Source organism: Zonotrichia leucophrys, chromosome 2, assembly GCF_028769735.1.
Source record: "Zonotrichia leucophrys gambelii isolate GWCS_2022_RI chromosome 2, RI_Zleu_2.0, whole genome shotgun sequence".
Taxonomy (NCBI): Eukaryota; Metazoa; Chordata; class Aves; order Passeriformes; family Passerellidae; genus Zonotrichia; species Zonotrichia leucophrys.
Genome location: NC_088171.1, coordinates 141996976 through 142015442, shown reverse-complemented (window position 1 = coordinate 142015442; position 18467 = coordinate 141996976). Strand labels below are relative to the sequence as shown.

Below are 18467 nucleotides of genomic sequence, written 5' to 3'. Positions count from 1 at the left end.
ACTCTCTGCCAGCTTTACTCTTCCTAGTCTCAGCTGACTCAAGAACTGCTTTTCTCATGATGTCTCCACAACCACCCAACATCCCTCTGCATCCATGAGAAAATAACTGCAGTCAGGGACCACAGAACACAGCCTGAAATTCTGCCCTGCAGCTCTTCCCTGGGGCAGAGCTGGTGGGAGCAGGCACCCAGCCAATGTACCAAAGACCAGCTCATCAGCAATCTCAGCCGGAAGCCCCATCCTGTGCTGCTGTGTCCCAGTGATCCCACTCTGGCTGATAATCCAAAGTAAGCCTTTCCTCTTCCCTGAGGACAAGGCAGAAGCCATTTCATGGTTGTATTTTCAGGCTGATCCTTCTTACACACGCACACACCCCCACCATTTATCTCTCCCCCAGCAATTTCCAATAAGTGATTGCTACCCTGATCAAGACACTTCACCAGGCACTGAATTCAGGACAAGAGAGTAAAAAGTCCTTATATATATATGTACATTTAAAAAGAAAAAATAGAATTTAACCAAACTCTTTAAGCAGAGACACACAACAAAAATAATCTACAGATATAACAACTTTTTATTTATGTAAGCTGAGGATGTGTATTTGGCTCAGGACTTTTTATCCATGATTTTAAAGAGACTGACTGCAAATAATATAAAAAAATAAAAAATGTAAAATTAATCAATATTTTCAAAATTGTCACAAATTTTGAAAACACTTGTATAAATCCTGCAAACTTTGTGTACCCTTAAAGGGGCATAATTTAGTTACCACATATAACGATATTTGAAAATATTAGTACTTTACCCTAAAGTTTCAACATAGACATATTCATGATGAGTGTAATTTCAAGAGGGTATCAAAAGTGATCATGGTTAGAAAAATATACATACTTTTGCTTCTGGAAAAGAAAAAGTCATTTGAAATATCCATCAAATAAAATACTAAATAAAGTCTCTCCACAGATTTTTTTTCACAGTCCAAGATAAAATGGATGTTTATACACAGCTTATGCAATCTGTCATTTTCAAGGTAGAGTCACAGTTTCACCAGTACAGAAGAATAAAAACCTGTTACTACTCTCCAGACTGCTGCCTGCACCCACGTGTGATTGTTTAGGCATGCCAAAAGAGCAGAGCCATACAGTGATATCCACACAAATCATAAGAAAGGCAGAGAAAATGCAGATGCACAAGAGCAAAGGAAATCACACTGGTAACATCGAGAGGAATAGTGACCAATAGGAATAGACATGAACTCTTTAGTAGCATGCAGTAATTCCTACAGGAAAAATAATCCCACCACACTCCAAGTATTAAAAGGACACTTTCATGGTGCTTTTCATTAATTTTCAGAAGTAATATTAAAGATTACTGTCTACTGGAAATAGCCTGGACTCAATTTGTTTCAGTGGATACAGTTTGTTGCTGTGCTTCAGTTCATGGCAGTGTTAAACTTCAGTTACACACACACCAAGCAGAACAACTCCAAACTTTCAAGGTTTAGAAAGGAAATGAAATAAGAAGAAATTTTCAAAAACATGTGCTTTCACTACCTGAGTGCATTGCAGTAGCCAACAAAGCCAAGATTTGGTTATTACTTGTTCAAATGAATTCTGGCGTAAAGAGGGAATTCAGAAGAGCAACATGGCACTTGCAACAGTAATTGAAATTAAAGAAATAGTGACACATCAAGATCTGACATCCTTTACAGTGTCCTTTTAAGTGTCAACAGACCGGTATCTTAGCTGCAACAGAAACAGAACAGATGCAAATCCTAACAAAATAACCAAATTGAGAATGTTACGCTATTTCACAGTAATAAAGTCTGTGGAACTACTGAACAGAAAAAAGCATGAAGGATAATAGCAGCATATGGTTTACAATTTTAACTTCTCAGTTTATTACTATTAGTGGTGCACTCAGCAATGCATAAAGCAAGGAAAGAAATTCTGTCAAAACTGTCAATTATCTACCACGTCAACACTTAATTATGGTCTTTGTAAACAGCTAACTCCTTTTTCAACTTAAATTGCAAAGAAAAGATATTTACATATATTATATATGTATATAACCACAAAATCAAAATTAAGTTAAAAGCTTATCAAGGAAATTGCATTTTGAGGAGAACATGATACAATATTAAATAATACATGTCCAAGGATTTTGAAGGCATTGTGATTTTCATGCTTTCTTCCTCCAGTCACTTTACCCTGGATTTTAATAGACTAAATACTTCATTTCAGAGTAAATGAGTGGAAATATTATAGAGCAGCTCCGGTAAAGAATAGCTCCACTGCTGAAAATTGCTCGAGGTATGGTGATCCAGGACTCTGACTTAAAGCAAAAATAAACAGCATACAAGGCCACAGCAAAGAAGTGGCCAATCAGTACCATTGGTTTGGGAGATAACCTGCATTAAAAACAAACAGATAAAACTAGTGAATAAACAGCATCAGAAAGAACTGAAAAACTTCCATTTTACAAATACAGATCTCCACTCAAGATCACACAGCCCCTTCTGATTTAGGCAGATGTGGTCCTGCCAACTCAACTGAAAAATACAAACTTGGTTCTCTTGGGCTGCTCCACTCTGCATTCCCTTCTATGGCAAGGCCAACACACACTGCTGCTTTCTCTTCATTTCTAGTTCTCTTTGTCTACCTCTTACTCTTTGTCTTCCTCCAAAGGAATATTTTAAACAGGCTTTTCAGTTTTAGCTCTCAGTCCAAAAGGAGAGAAATATAAAAGCACACATTCTCCTGTGTTCAGAGTAGGAGGGTTTGCTGTGCATTCAAAGTTTCTGAGAGGTCATTCAAACACCTTCCCAGCTAGAGATTTCCCTGCTCCTTACAGCTGTTTATGGGAGGCCTCACGCAACACTACTCTCAGCTTGTCAAGTAGGAAACATCTCCACCACCTCCTCTGGACCCCTCTACCTTATTCAAATTCCTGTGCCACCTACACTAGGGGCCACCCGCTTTTTAGTGGCCTTTTTTATGCAGGAAAAAAAAAAAAAAGAATCAGCACTTCAAGACACAGTGTCCAGTAAAGCTCCAACCTTCAGTATAATCTTAAAACCCAGGCTCATGTGGGCCATCCTCCCTGTGTTGAGCAGTCTGATGGGGGCAAAGCAGATCTCTCAGGGGCTCACGATAACCACTGCCAGCACAGTGAACTTACACTGAGAGCAATCCAACAGGACCTGCAACACATTCTCCTCCAAGTCTGAAGTAATGGAAACAGGCTTTCTTTAGCTGATGCAAGGAATCTACAAAATTAATTAAAATTAATAAAGCAAATATAAACACCACATACTGAAACATTTTTCTGCATGCACAACATTGATATTAAATCCAGGACTTCTGTTCAATTCATCTGGACTTTAAGCTGCTTTTATTTACATGAAGGATAGTCTTACAGAATATCTACATATTTTTGTATCAACTGACTATTGTTTTCTTTAGTTTGTTATTTAGTTCTAACTCCAGACTTGCCTTTACATTGCTAAAACTCTATCTAAAAATCTAGGCAGAGAACACAAGAAAACTTATTAAAATTCTTTGACTGCTCTATTTTCAATATATAACAATATACATACACAGAGACATGGACATCCCCTTCCCAGTCATACTTATTTACCAAGTTGTAACTAATCAAAGGTTAACTTGAAGATATATTTACCATCTGTGGCAGCAAAGAGCTCATAAAGTGCCTGGGCAAGAACATTCACAACAAAAGAATGAGATTTTTTTCTTGACCAGTAAAATGTTCTTTTTGCCTGAAAAAAAAAAAAAGAAAAAAGAAATAATTCTGTCAGTAAATACAAAGGAACATTCAAAAGATTCCCAAAGAGGTGAGGTGGCAAGAGTCATGCTCATGGATATGTAGAAGGGATTTAGTGATATGCTAGATTGATTCCAAGCTAGGTCGTTAAGGAATTTCAAATAGTTGTTGAACCAGTTATCCAGGCTCCCCTCGACTTAAATATAGGAGGGAAAAGGTAGTTCCAGAGCATGTTTCTCATGCTACAGGGGGTTTCTGGGATACAGCTGAAACTTGAAGGATAATGCTCAGGTAGTTCCTTCAATTGCCTGGTAATAAATAGGAAATGACCAAGTCTGAGGTGACTAGCTGCCATTGAAGTGTCTGCGTGTGGTAAGACAAATTCAGATAAATCCTGAACTGTCCTGGCATACAGGGTTCCTCTAAGTGCTTCTCAATTTTCAAATACACTTTTGGAACCTTCTACTTGTAGTCTACAATTACACTATCTGTAATTTAGCCAAGACAATAGACCTAGCCCCGTTAAAAATAGTAAACAAATAAATCTTATTATTGACTCATCAGAATTTTGGGACTAAATATAACAGAAAAAATAAACCTTCCATGAACACTGATGGAGCAGATCCTGGGAAAGAAGGATCCCTTCTAATTTACTACTCAGATTAATGCAGCAGGCAAGAGGCCAGTGGAGGCTGAGATGTCTCTGGAAAGAGTGGGTACACAAGCTCATTCCTGTCCAGGTTCCAGTCACACAAGTGTAATGGTTCAAACCCACCACATTTAGCATCAATCTGGTTAAAAATGCACTATGAAAATGGGAATATCAGGTTATCCCAGCAAAGTATCCTGACTAGAAACAGCACACCAGTCTCCTTAAGAAAACACAGCAGGTCAGTGTGCAAAGTCTTGAAACTGCCTCTTGCCACACAGCACAGCAGTTAATTCACATCCACTGGTGAATGCCTGATATCTGAATATTCCAGCCACAGCTCTGAAAACTGCTGTGCCTCACCAGTACCTTACTTGTCCCTGAGTCGCATAAAACTTACAAGTGTGTCACTGAATTGCAGCAGAAGCTGTCTAAAATAAGTCCAAAATAAAGAATCACCTTAAGAACATCAGAATCTTCATACAGGTCTGGGATATCCTGGAGCAAACGTCTCCATATTTTAACATCATTTAAAATAACACTCATTCCTCCACCAGTTAGAGGGTGTCTTATATTATATGCATCTCCTAATAGAAGAACACCTAGGTAGAAGAGAAAAAACAACAGGATGCTGCACAACTTTTATGGAATCTTAAAATTCAAATCCTCTGTAAAAAAACATCAAACTTACTAAGAATTCATTCCCATCAGAAAATAAGATGTGTAACAACTAGAAATTAAAAAACAAAACCCACAAAGTATGTCTTTAAATTAAAAGGCTTAAAACAGCTTTAAGATAATCAAGGTCAAACTATTTTTTCCCTATAGGTATGTGTGTTCATGTGTCAAAGAATACACTTTTTAAGTTAATTTCTTCAATTTTTTATCATTATTTTCTTAGAAAGGCCACATTGTACAAGCTTAAGCAACTGAGTAAATTAAACTTACAGATAAAGCAGGCATTGACTTAACATCTGGTGTCAATGTAAACATTCCAGTTAAATGTTGCCCAAGGTACACATTTTCAAAATATTATTTTTTATAGAAGATTTATGAGACAGTTATATTGAACAACAAAAATAGATCCAAAACAACAAAGTCCTATGCCCCAGAAGATGCTTATAATGCCTTTTTTTTTTGTTCCTTTTATTTCATAATACCCACCTTTCTTGTTTACAGCTGAGGGAGGCAAGAAGCTGGCTGGCATAGTCCTTAAACGATCATTCTGAACTGCTATTAAGAATGGCTCCTTTAAATGATCTGCAACAACCAAATATTTTAGTTACAGTAGTGAGACAAAGACACAAATCATTTGTACACAATCCATTTTAATCTCTTTGAGATATCACAGAGTCACAGAATGGTGTGGGTTGGAATGGGACCTTGAAGATCCTGTAGTGCCAACTGCCCTGCCATGGGGGGAGAGACTTTCCCTTGACCAGACTGCTCAGAGCCCCATCCAACCTGGCCTTGAGTATCTCCAGGGATGTGGCAACCACAAAACCCCTGAGCAACCTGGTTTAGTTCCTCACCACCCTCACAGTAAATAATTTGTTCCTAATATCTAATCTAAACCTACTCTCTATCTGAACTCTTTCACCCTTGTCAATAGTTCTGCCCCATCTTTCTGGTAGTACCTTCAGGTACTGGAAGGCCACAGTTAGGTCCCCCCACAGCCTTCTCTTTTCCAGACTGAACAAATCCAACTCTCTCAACCACTGCTCATGGCAGGGGCTCTCCATCCCTCTGGTCAACTTGGTGGCCTCCTCTGGACTCATTCCAACAAGTCAATGTCCGTCCTGTGCTGGGGCCCCCAGAGTTTTATACAATCCTGAATTTGCTGACTCACAGATGTGAGTTGAACAAACTTTTGTGTGTTGTGTGGTGTGCAACCAAAGCAGGGTAAACGGCTCCTCAAACAGTGACTGTGCACATGGAACAAGCCACCCAGTTCTATCAATTCAATGAAATGTGTCTCCTTTTTTTGACATATTTAAACACAATTCTCTAGAAGCCTCTCCAGACTTACCAGGTAGTTGTGGATGAATGGTTTCAATCATGTACTCTTTTAAATTTTTTGGCATTTCCCCTCGAATATCAACAAGGACTCGAGTTTCAGTTGAAGAAATCTTATAGATTAGCACTGGACTAGTTTTAGCTAAAACAAGTTCAGCATAATTAGCTTTAAACTGTGATGCATCCTTAAAAAGGAAAGCAGGGGAAGAAAGATTGAGACTGATTAATGAAAAGGTATCAAACATACAAAATAATTTTCTAAAACACTTTTAAATAAAATCCTCTATCATATCAAGATTGTGTTATTATTCTCTTGAATGAAAAAGTGTTTTCAAAAAGAAAGTTCTGAATTTCAGTGCAGCAACAATTCTTTTGCCAATACATTTTAATATTTACTAGAATCACTAACTTATCCATTTCATTTGAATGCCTCGCCAACTTTTAATATATGCCATTAAAAACCTGTAACATAATCAATGTAGGAGTTTTCAATAAGATAATTTTGTTTTCCTTTCATAAAGAAAGTGGTGGGAGGGAAAGAAATCCACTGGCCTAAATACAACTGAAGAAGAATCACAGGGCCCTATCTAATGAGGTCTTAAAGGAGATCCCAAAAGTAGACAAACTTGGGAAGTGCTAACTGGATTAGAGACCCAAAAAGTACTGGAGTTCCTACCAGTCATGTTCCCAGTCTAGTGAAAATTCTGTTAGCTTCAGTTCATGCTCCCTTAATTATTTTTGCTGTTAATGCATCATTTAATGCAGTAGACACAGAGTGAAAGAACCAGACAGGATTTCTACCTGGATTCTCCAACCACCCAGCCACCAACCCAGATTCCCAGCCCAAAACCAGGACATCACCTTCTCTCTTGACATTTGTAGGTCCTGAAGGCAAAAATGTTCATATGGGTTACAGGGTAGCCCACCTCCAGCAACAGCACAGTGGTTTATATAGGATTATACTTAAAAGTTACCTTCAAAATGCAACCAACAAAATGGGAGGACACAGTAACTTTGCTGGATATCAAGTTTTTCCTGAATTTGGAGAAAAGTCCATCAGCTACAACTGTAAGTGGAGCATGAAGTTCCTGCAGCATAAATTAAAAATAAAGATAAGACACCATCAACTTTGCTACAGAACAATGAGAAGCAATTCCCAACATAGGTATTAGAAATACCGTGGGGTTTGCCTTCCTTGTATTCCTATTTATCTATTTGCTACACAAGCTGATCTAACAATATACTCCAGCTTTTTTAGAAAACACAGCTATGGGAACTGTGTAGAAACTTTGATTAAAAAAATACAATAAAGAGAAGTATTTGCTCCCTTTGGGCTGTAATGCTCACAGAAGAAAAAAGAAAACAAAAAATAATTTCAAATTAAAGAACTATGTATAAGCAGCTATACAAAACCCAATCAAAGTATAACAAACTGACAAGCTGTAAGCACATAGGCTCTTCTTTAAAAGACCATACAGAGAGCTCTGAGCAGTTCCAAATGTACTTAGGAACTAGACAAATAGTATATATATGGACAAAATACAAATCTGAGTAAACTCATCAGGTTCAGCCTGAAGGTCTGTGCAAATTCTAATGTTTAACACATACATTCTCGAACGTAAGCAAATAATTCCAGTTATTAGAATGTACTTTTATGGTCATATAACAACATTACTATACTAGGAAGCATTTAAAGGTAGGTGCTTCTTTCTATCTACAGCTTTCTCAGTGTCAGTACGTTCAGTGATTGAACTTCAAATGACAATAGATTTACAACAAGCATTAGTTCTCAGTTTTCCGTGATTTCATCTGCTTGGCATAAGCAGTAAGAAGTATTTCTCCTTTTAAGCTTCCAGTTTGTAAGTAAGGCAAAAAAGGCACACTGTGTTTCATTAGTACTCCTAGGAAATCTTTTACTCTTGTATGGGTGAGTCACTCTGTGAGCGAGTTTCTCTATGAGCAGTTGCCACCAGTATTGGAGTGAATTCATAAAATCATAGAATATTCTGAGTTGGGGGGGACTCACAAGGATCTTCAAGTCTGACTCCACTTGGCCACACAAACCTTAACATCTTTTGCTGTGTGAAGGGAAGTTGGACAAAATCAGATGACAGTAGATGTGAGTAAGGTAAAACATGTTTTATGTGTCTGTGCTTATAGAAGTGAGCTCCTGAGAAGAGTTTCCTCTACTATGGATTCACCTCTTTCCTATGGATTCCTAGCCTGGATGACTGCAAGCTCTAATTTTTCCTGCAATTAGACCAAAGTCACCTGTCCATATCAGCTTCCTGCTGTCTAAGGAGTAGAACACTCATGCTACAATTCTTCCACAGTCAACACAACCAACCTTGAGTCTATTCAGTTGCCTAGTTTTGAAAAACTGTGTAAGATTTAGCATACTGGCTAATCTGAACCTCATTTCAGAGAATAAAAATCTCAGAAGTAATGTGGTGGAGAATGTAGGATGGAAAGAACAGAAAAACACATACACAAGACAGGCACTTTTCTTTATAAAAGCAGGCTAAGGAATGCAAACAGGCTTGAGTTTGGGGTTTTTATTCAGCTAAGAACTTCCTAGCTGTAAAAACTCACAGGTAGGGAAACAAAGTAAATAGAAATGTTTAATGGAAATTTCTAATATACTAGATTTCTAAAATCAAAGGAGATCTAAGCCAACAAATGAGACAGTTCTTCCCAGCCACAGAATTTCAGCATTCAGTGCAAAACATGAATTTGTTTATCCCCAGTATAGAGACAGGAAACTTAAGCCCTTCAGAACAACATCCAGACTTTCAGGAAAGATGCAGACTACAACACTGGTCACCTAGTGTTCAAGTAAGTCACACTTAAAATTGGAATAATAACATCCATAAGTGTGTGAAGCTTAAAAACAGAACTCAAAACAAAATACATGTTCCTCTTCTACCCCTCAAACAAAATAAAACAAAACCACCCTTCTATGTTCCTGGATAAAGCCAATTGAATTTGGAAAATAAATCCCAACAAACACCCTTCTCAATGTAAAAAATCCTCCTCCTCTCCAATATCCCTGTCTTTCCCACACCTGTGATTCAGTGGCTTATTCTCTTTCCTAATTAATACAGTTTCATTTATTTTAATGGCAGCTAAACCAGACCAAGGAACAGACTTGGAACTCACTCCTCCTCCAGCTACCTCAAGAGGGGTCAAGGGTGTTGCTACTTCTCTGCTAAGTGCTCAACAGCAGCACTCAGCCATTGAGGGGCTGAAATGGCACTTGCCTGAGGACAGTCTAAAACCAGCTTGCTCCCCCCTAAGCTTTGGCAAGTGCTGTTAAAAGGCTCTCTCCTATTTGGTTCTGTGTCACCAGTCCCATATCTAAATGACTTAGAGATGGAAAGATGTCAGAGATCTCTGATCTTAGAAATCTGAGCAGGCTCTTCCAGCTACTCAGGAACTTTCTCCATCTAGTATTGAGGGGAGCATGGCATAGGCAGATTCCCACCTTTCCCATCAGAGTACATCTACATAACTGTAATTAACAAAGGAACTTCAAAGCCCACAAAGAAGATCACAAATTTGGTTTTCCTGGAGAATAGGCAGCACATCCAGAACTTCAGTACAGGAGGTTCCACCCAAACTGGTCTCTCCTAAGTTCACACAGTTTCACAGCATTTAGCCAGCAGTTTAGCATTAAAATATGCCAAAATTATTTTTCTGTCATTCAAGAAATGACAAGACAGAGCTTTCACTATTAAAAAGTAACTTTTTCATTCTCAGTCCTGCACTAGATGGTGGAAGTATATATGGAAATGCAGACCACTACACACAGATGAAGCACAAATCTTAATATACTGTTCTTTTCACCAGGAACTCTTGAAAGGTTTTAAACTCCAGACATATAAATAATTAAACAAATAGTGAACTGAATTCTCCAGAGAAATTAAAAGCAGAAGCTTCATAAGAAGTTATAACAAAAATTCCCACATTCCCAGACTGTATGCACTGGAAAATAATCTCCCTTTATTGAATCTTTGGCTTTCTTGATAACTACATTATTTCTGTACCAGTGCTCTGAAATACAAACTTTTAAAAAATTATATATATAAAGCAACCCTCAATTTTCTCAGCAAAGCTTGTAACAGAAAGCTCTTACCTTAGTGTCACCAGTTTCTTTGTCCTTGTACTGAACACCCACAACACAGTCATCTTCCTCAAGTAACTGTAACACAGTCCCTTCAATGAATTTTGCACTGAAATGAAATAGAGGGGTTAAAACAGAAAAGGATTAATGATGCCAGCATTTCAAGGCACTAGACATAGATAGAAAACCAAATTTTCAACAATGTTGTCTCTGCCAACATGATTTAAATTTTGCAAAAAAAAAAAAAAAGGTTCTTGAACACTTGCTGAAGCCACATTAAATGTCAAAAAGTGTTGGTCATAAATTTCACTTTTACACTACCTTTGGTTTGATACCTGAATATTCCAAAGTCTGTACCGTTTATCATAAACATCCTGTCACTTAGTAGAGTCCCCAGCTGTGCCCCACGGCCCTGTGAGAGATGCTGAGAGGAGTTTCACACCTAATAATAGTCAGAAATCAGGGAGCTGCCTGAGTCATCCCTGCCAAAAGCCAGGAATCGCTGACCGTGCAGGTGAGAACTACCTCTGAGGAGAATTAAAGAGCAGGATCAGCAGCACCTAAACCCTTAACGTGAACACTAGATAAAAGTCAGGCACATAATTCTCACAGCAGTCCAAACTAACCTAACCTGCTTAGGACACAGGTATCTAGTTTGTCACCTCAGGAATTTGGAGAGAGTTCTGGGGTTTTTTCTATTTATGCTTTTAAAGTTCTGCTAACACGCTCAAGTGGAGCGTCCCCTGCTTCTATCTCCCAACCAAAACTATTTTGAGTCAGAAATTAAATCCCTCTAAACTTAATATTCTTTGTTGGATCCAAGCTGTTAGACCTCACCAGAGCACTTCAGACTTAGCAGCTTGAAATGGGACACTCTGAATCTCTTGCAAATATTCCACATCCAGATGGAATTCCAGAGCTTTAAGAACTGAGCTAAAGATGCACATGAGAATACAACAGCTTGCTATTTTAGGCTCTTAAACGGAATACATGCATCTCAAGGAATGGGTTTTTTTTCCCCTGGCATCCAGCACAGACATTTCAGAGCAGCTCATGACTGGCTTAATTTGACAATGAACAGGCACACACTGGCTGCATCAAAATATGAATGGTTATGAGTGAGCACTCAACAGAAACCTCAACATGAGGGACAGCAGCAGCATGCCAGGGAATCAGAGTCCTGCAGATCCTATCAGCTCTACGTTTCTTTTACAGCTGTTATTTCAGTTACCTGAGTGCTCACTTCTTCATCTCATTCTCATCCACTGTAAGTGAGTTTATAATTATTTATAATTAGTTTATTATTATAAACCAATAATGATTGGTGATGCCTTACCTCCTTCTGCAGCAAAAATAACTTAACTTATTTAAAATACATTCATATTGCCTAGTGCTTATAAAGAGGATATACTAATCAGTAGTAATTATCCCCTGTATCCTCAAAAGCTTTGTAATAAAACCCAAAATCTCCTGGCACTATTAAGAGTTCTTGACCTTTCACTGCACATAAACATGCAGTTTTCTATGCCACAAATTAAACGGCAAGCAAGCATACACAAAACAAACATTCAGGAGTGTGTGGAAAATGGGAAAGGATATCATTCAAGTCATGAACATGATTTTTGCAAGTTTTTGTTTCAAATCCTGTGTACAGCTACTGGAGTTTTCCCACAAGTTGAGCACTCAGATGCCCAAATTTCATTGAACTCAGAGCCTCGAGAAGGCTTTAGCTTTCAGAGCTGGTGAACACAGCCACCATTAATTGTAACTGTACTACAGAGCTGCTGTCTTTAGTGCCACTTTTAGTAATTCACATGATATAACAAACTTGAAAGGAGAAAGCAATTTTCTAGCTCAGAATAAAGACGTTAGGTAAAAATATCATAATGCCTTATGTCCCTTGTAAAGGGACATAAAAATTATTTAGGGGGGAAAAAAGACAATACAAAAAAATACCACACAGAAAGCAGTACCTAGAATCTATTCTATTTCAATAAAAGTTTACTTCTCATCTCCTTTATAGAAGAAAGAAAACATTAAAGAGAAAGCACCAATTTTTTCTTTTAATTATGAAAAGAAATTGTCTTCAAGACTCTGAAACATACAAATTATTAACTGGAAAGAGCTACTTCCATTTAATGCTCCTTTTTATTTCCTTTGGCTTATTTCTTATTGTCAAAAAAGAACAACATACAAATGTAAACACTTGATTTCTATCATCATTGATAACATCAGTGTCAAAGCTACAGCTTCTGCCCAGTGCAGGAGGGCTGGACCACCTGACCTTTAAAAGTCATCCCTTCTAACCCAAACCACCCTGTGAGCTAACAAATCGTGCCAGATTTGCCACTCATGCCTTGCCTAAAGAACTTCTGTGCACTGCTCACCAAGAGGAGGTCACTACTTCTGGTAAAATGCCAAACGCAAGAAATAGCAGAAGAGAATCAACCCTGCACCTGTGAACTGTTCTCTCTCACAGACGGGCAAATATCTTGCCTAATATTTAAAGCTGACACTCCCTTAAAGATTAAGCTGTCCCAAAGTGTGATATGTATATGATATGTATGTAACTTATAAACTCATCTACAGAGAGCAGAATGAGTAACTCCAGCTGCTACGTTCTCTCACTCCTGCTCATCACAGCCCTCTGTGCTGGGAAATGGTTGAGCAATCTCATGGAAATGATGGGAACAATGCTTCTGGATCTCTGGATGCCAACTGTGCTGTTCACAATGTCACTCACTTGGGCTCTGCCATGGCTGCCCTTCGGAGGCCCATGATAAACTGGCCATGATGAAAAGATCTTCCACTGGCCACATGTCCATCTTCAGATGTTGGATAAGGAATCTCAACCTCCAATTTGCTCTCTAGATCATGAATTATGTAACCATTTACTATTTGTGAATCAATACCTTCTACTGTATCTGCAAGACAAAAGCCAACAGATGGATTAAAACAAGTCTTTAACAAAACCTAATTATTTATTAAAGGCATTTCTTTACACAGGGTCCAATTTTCTTAAACAAAATAGACATGTTGAAAGAAGAGTATTTTCAAAATATCAAACTGGAAATACACAAGCGATTCTAATTCAAATGTTAAGTGCAGATAATGTCTTATTTTTTCCTGTAGGCATGCTTTAACTAAATACATTGTTGAGTGTAGTAACTCTTGTGTTATAGATCTATTTACACTCTGAAATGTACCCACCTTCAAGACCCAAGTCTCGAAGAGCATTGAATCCTCCAGGCTGCAGCAATTCTCCAACTATCCTGTCAGGTTCTTTCAGGTCCCTCTCTATCACAGTCACCTTCCTTCCATCTCTGGAAAGCACCGTGGCCAAGGAAGAGCCAAGGACTCCTGATCCCACAATGATAATTTCTGGATCATATTGGGGTGACGATGTTGTGTTTGGAGCAGTCTCTGTCAGATACACATCTGAGAAGTTCACTTGTCTTTTACCCTTTAGAAAACAAAGCCAAAGTTACACATGCCAATGGATATGTACCATAACCTTGTCAAGTGGGCTGACTTTGGAGCAGCTCTACTCTGAGCCAGGGTACAGAGGGTGCATTGGAGGTTGGAAGGCATCTTGCAGCTTAGTTTTGTTCAAAATTGAATCTGTCACACTCTACAAGCCAACAAAAGCACAACAAGCAGAGAAAAGAAAAAACAACACTGCTGCAAATCAAGACCCTGGCTAAAACCTGCTATAAACGGCAGTAAGAAAAGGCTGTCCCATATTCTTGTCCTATAAAATAAGACTGATACCTTCATGCCAATGAACCACTCCAGCATGGAGGCCTTAGCACTTTTTAATGAAAAAGGTATTAGATTTACTGTAAAATGTATTTCTCTGGAAAACACACTCCTTTTAAATTATACTCTAAGTGAACCTACCTAACTAACTAAACAGCAACTTATGGTAATATTCAGAATGAAAAAGTGTCAGCAGAAGCAGCTGCCTGGGAAATGCTTTTAAGAAGCAGTCCTGAAATGAACACTCATGTAACATCTAACAGTATAATCAATATCACCATTCATCTACATTTAAAGCTGTTAAGAAGTGACATATATTGCACAGGACATCAGTTAATATAGAACTGGTATCTTAAATCAGCTCTGTTATAGAACCTCCCCAACAGCACCTAATCACATACACTTCAAAGTGAAAAATAATTTTAAGGGCAAATCCATTGCAAAGCTGCAAATCATTTCTCCAGCTGGTAGATGAGAGTTCAATTCAGTCTTTCACAAATGCCTCAGCACTGCAGCGCTGACATTGGTAAAATATGATTGCATCAGTGAAACACACTGACACCAGAATTTTTAGTGGCCTAGTGTCATGTTTGTACCTACAATACAGCAAGAGAGTGCAAAACTATCTGAATTCAGGTAGCACAATAAATTGGATAAGGCAGGCTTGAAGAGAAAAATTAAATAAAAATCAAAAATCTCTGACTTGCAGCCAAAACCAGTTTCATGTATTTCTGTGTGAGAGGTCAGTGCTCATGTGAAATTGCCCAGAAGTACACAGGAAAGGAGCCAAATAGTGCTGACCACAGATGTAGTGGACATCTACGTCCAGTTCATAGTCTTGGACGGCAGGACTCCAGCTAAGCTCCAGGCACCACAGCTCTCCACTTATTCCACAGCAAGGGAACAGACTGACTATCTGAGCAAGTCCTGCACCTATTGTACAAGCAATAGGTCAGCAATCATTTCCCACTAACTCCATCTGCAGCTGCATAAACAAATGTGTTTTATCCATAAATATTGGGAAGCTCATCAGAGAGTTACAGAGTGGCAGAGGTTGGAAAGGGTTTCTGGACATCATGGGGTCCAAAGCCCCTGTTCAAGCAGGGTCAGAGCAGACTGGCCTGGGCCCTGTTTCGGATACCTCCAAGGATGGAGACTCTTCCACCTCTCTGGGAACGTTGCAGTGCTTAGTCACCCTGGCAGTAAATAGTGCCTCCCAATGCCCAGAGCAAACATCTCTGCTTCAGTCTGCTCAGCACCTCTCTTCCCGTCACCAGGCACTGATGGAAAAAGCCTTGGCACAGCCTTCCTTGCACCCTCCCTGCAGGTATTTACACACAGCCTTCTGTTCTGGACAGTCACTCAGCCTCTCCTCATAGGCGAGATTCTCCAGTCCTTCAGCTCTACAACAGATTGGCAACCGAAGATATTTTTCTGCTACTACAATAAGCCTTTACTCCAAATCTTTCTTAAAACATATTTGTTTTGATGCTAGAAAACCCCTGGTCTACCACTTAAGTAAGTTTCACTCTTTCTTTTGCCATCCAAAACTGACACAAAATATGTCAAATCAAACATCCAGCATCTAAAGAAAAACCCTGTCCACCCCCTTCTTCACTCTTTTCCCTCACCAGAGCAGCGTGTCAGTGGCCAGAGGGAAGAGCAGCAGGACCTTTCACCTCATGTGCCGCGTCTGAATCCAACTCACCTTTCTGGATTTGGGCTGTTCAACTTGCTGAGACGCCGGGGTGGGTTTGGCCCAGAAGAAGCCAACCAGCGGCAATGCTGAAAGCACATCAGAGAGCACCCCCAGGTGCGACTTCTGCTTCTGCCGCTGCCGGGGCCCCCTGAAGTGGTACCTGTAGGACAGCACCAAGCCGAGCGAAAAAAACACCAGCACGGAGAGCAGCACCTCCTTGTTAGCATAAGTCATGAGGTCCCCACACTTTTTATACACGTAAATGAAGGAGGCGATACCCAGAAAGGTCCACATCATGAGGGTCACTGATCTCGGTTGTTGCTCCAAAGGTTCGCCGCAGATGGATGCTGCCGGAAATAGTTTCGTGGAAGGAATGAAAAACTGTATCTATAGAAAAGCGACGATCTCCTTTTTACTGGAAGGTGGGGAGATTTCAATGGAAAAACAAGGAGCCCCAGAAGAGGAACAAGCCCCACCTCGCTAGGCTGCCACAGGAGCCTGGACAGCGATTCCGAAACCGGAAAAACCCAATATAGAAAATGTCTTCTCAAGAATCCCCTCCCGGACACGCGATGCCGGAGGAGCCGGAGCTCGTCTCACCGCCCCCAGTCACCCCTCGGCCGTGCCCAGCCCCGCCCGGTGCCGGGACCCTCCTCGGCTGGCGGCGGCGATGCTGCCGAGCCCTCACGCCCGGGGATGAGGTAGCGGCGCCGCGCGGGGCGGGGGGAGGACGGTGCACGCCCAGGGGGGCGCGGCTGATGCTCTGCTCTACCTGTCCGCACCAGGGCACCCCGCAGCCGCCTCACGCAGAGCAGATGCGGTGCCGCTGCCTCCCTCCTTGACCCGGTCGCGGCGCCCGGCGGCGCCTCGCGGCAGGAATGGAGCGGTGGGAGGGAACCAGGGGCAATGGGCGCGAATGGCGAGGGCGGCCCGCGGGAGGGGCGGCCCCGCGGCCATGCTAATGAGTAACGGCCGCCGCCGCCCCGCGGGCACCGCGCGCCCGTGCCTCAGCAGCACCGGCCAATCGGCGGCGCTATGCCGAGATGGCGCTATGGCCAGCGACCAATCGGAGCGCCGGTGGGGCGGGGCTTGCGCCCGACGGGCGATGTGACGCGAAGGGCGGGGCGGTTGCCGTGGTGACGCTGAGGGGCGGGGCCGCTGAGGGGCGCTGGTAGGCCGAGGGCAGCGGCTGCCGCGGGGCCGTGTCCCTGCGCGGGGAAGGCGAAGGAAAGCACCGCCCATCGGAGAAATCCGAGAATCATGGAACGGTCTGAGATAGAAGCGAAATTGGAAGGTTGGACAGCGACACCTTCTACTAGACCAGGTTGCTCAAAGCCCCATCCAGCCCAACCTTGAGTGCTTTCGGGAATGAGGCATCCAGAGCTTCTCTGGGCAGCCTGTTCCGGTGCCTTACCACTCTCACATTAAAGAATTTCTTACTGCTATCTGATCTAAATCTACTCTTCAGTTTGAAGCCATCCCTCCTTGTCATGTAACTCCATGCCCTTGTGAAAGGTCCCTCTCTGGCTCTGTTGTAGCCCCTTTACACTGGGACGTGCTCTCAGGTCTCCACAGAGGCTTCTCCGAGCTGAACAGCCCCATCTCTCCTGGCCCTCTTCGCAAGGGAGGTGCTGCCCCTCCTCTGGGCAGATTTGTGGTCCTCTTCTGGGCTCATTGGAATGGATCCGTGTGTGTTGTGTTGGGCTGCTCACAGCTCTCAGGTGAGGTCTCAGCAGAGCAGAGCCAAGGAGCAGAATCTCTTCCCTCATCCTGCTGGCCACTCTGCTTTTGCTGCAGCCCACGATTAACCTGAGCTTCCTCTTTTAGCCTTGAACTCCTCAAGGACACTAACCTGTGGTCCTCCCATTTCTCCAAGAGAGACTTTGCTTGGGCTGTGTACTTGTTGCAATGCAACAATATCAAACGTGTCTGTCTATCACAGCATAACCGTATTAAAGTGAGGAATCTGTGGAACACGATGGGACTTCAGGAGGTTAGTGAAATAATCAAAACCAATCACACCCATATCGAGCTAAAGGAGATGAGATCTTTCCAGTGGTAAAATGGAATAGATTTTGAAGAGGGGAGAAATATCTGGTAGCTTCTCAATGAAATGAGATTAAACCAGTTTGACACTTTTGAATAAATCTAGGTGAAATTGGAAGCCATTAAGAGGTGGGGCTTTGGTTCGTTCATCTGATCTGTCAGTTCAGGCTAAAAGTAAAGATCCTGTGAGCTAAAGAGATCAAACTCAGATTTTTCTACTTGGTAATAACCTGGGTCTTGTCCAGCAATGATGGTTATTCCCTCAACAATGAAATGAATTCTGGTGCAGCAGTAGCATCCAAAATCATACACATCTATCTCTAAAAACATGTTCACAGCAGGAACTGCTTTTCCCTAGTTTGAACAAGGGTTATTACAGCTGTCAACAAGTT

The 18467-nt window shown here is 41.1% G+C and overlaps 1 protein-coding gene across 2 annotated transcripts; it reads right to left on the bottom strand.

The window, feature by feature from the left end:
- Positions 1–556: 556 nt before the first annotated feature.
- On the bottom strand, positions 557–17027 carry SQLE (squalene epoxidase). 2 transcript variants are annotated; one of them, XM_064706678.1, is made up of 12 exons: positions 16506–17027; positions 16039–16376; positions 13782–14034; positions 13315–13495; positions 10584–10680; positions 7423–7536; positions 6462–6633; positions 5597–5692; positions 4892–5034; positions 3682–3778; positions 3181–3268; positions 557–2410 (listed from the first exon to the last, which is right to left on the bottom strand). In XM_064706678.1, the coding sequence occupies exons 2-12, from the start codon at positions 16324–16326 to the stop codon at positions 2218–2220; spliced, it is 1722 nt and encodes a 573-aa protein (XP_064562748.1). In that variant the 5' UTR covers positions 16327–16376; positions 16506–17027; the 3' UTR covers positions 557–2217. The 2 variants fall into 2 exon arrangements, with proteins under 2 accessions (XP_064562748.1, XP_064562749.1); XM_064706679.1 differs by having other exon boundaries at positions 16802–17027.
- Positions 17028–18467: the final 1440 nt, after the last annotated feature.

What these genes read in the sequence shown, in the direction of transcription:
- SQLE (XM_064706678.1), bottom strand. Translation starts at nt 16,326, where the DNA reads ATGATGTGGACCTTTCTGGGTATCGCCTCCTTCATTTACGTGTATAAA. An exon ending in GCAGCCATGGCAGAGCCCAA is followed by an intron (nt 10,681 to 13,314) that starts GTGAGTGACATT and finishes ATTTCATTTCAG; the next exon opens with TGCAAAATTCATTGAAGGGA. An exon ending in AAGAAACTGGTGACACTAAG is followed by an intron (nt 7,537 to 10,583) that starts GTAAGAGCTTTC and finishes TTTATGCTGCAG; the next exon opens with GAACTTCATGCTCCACTTAC.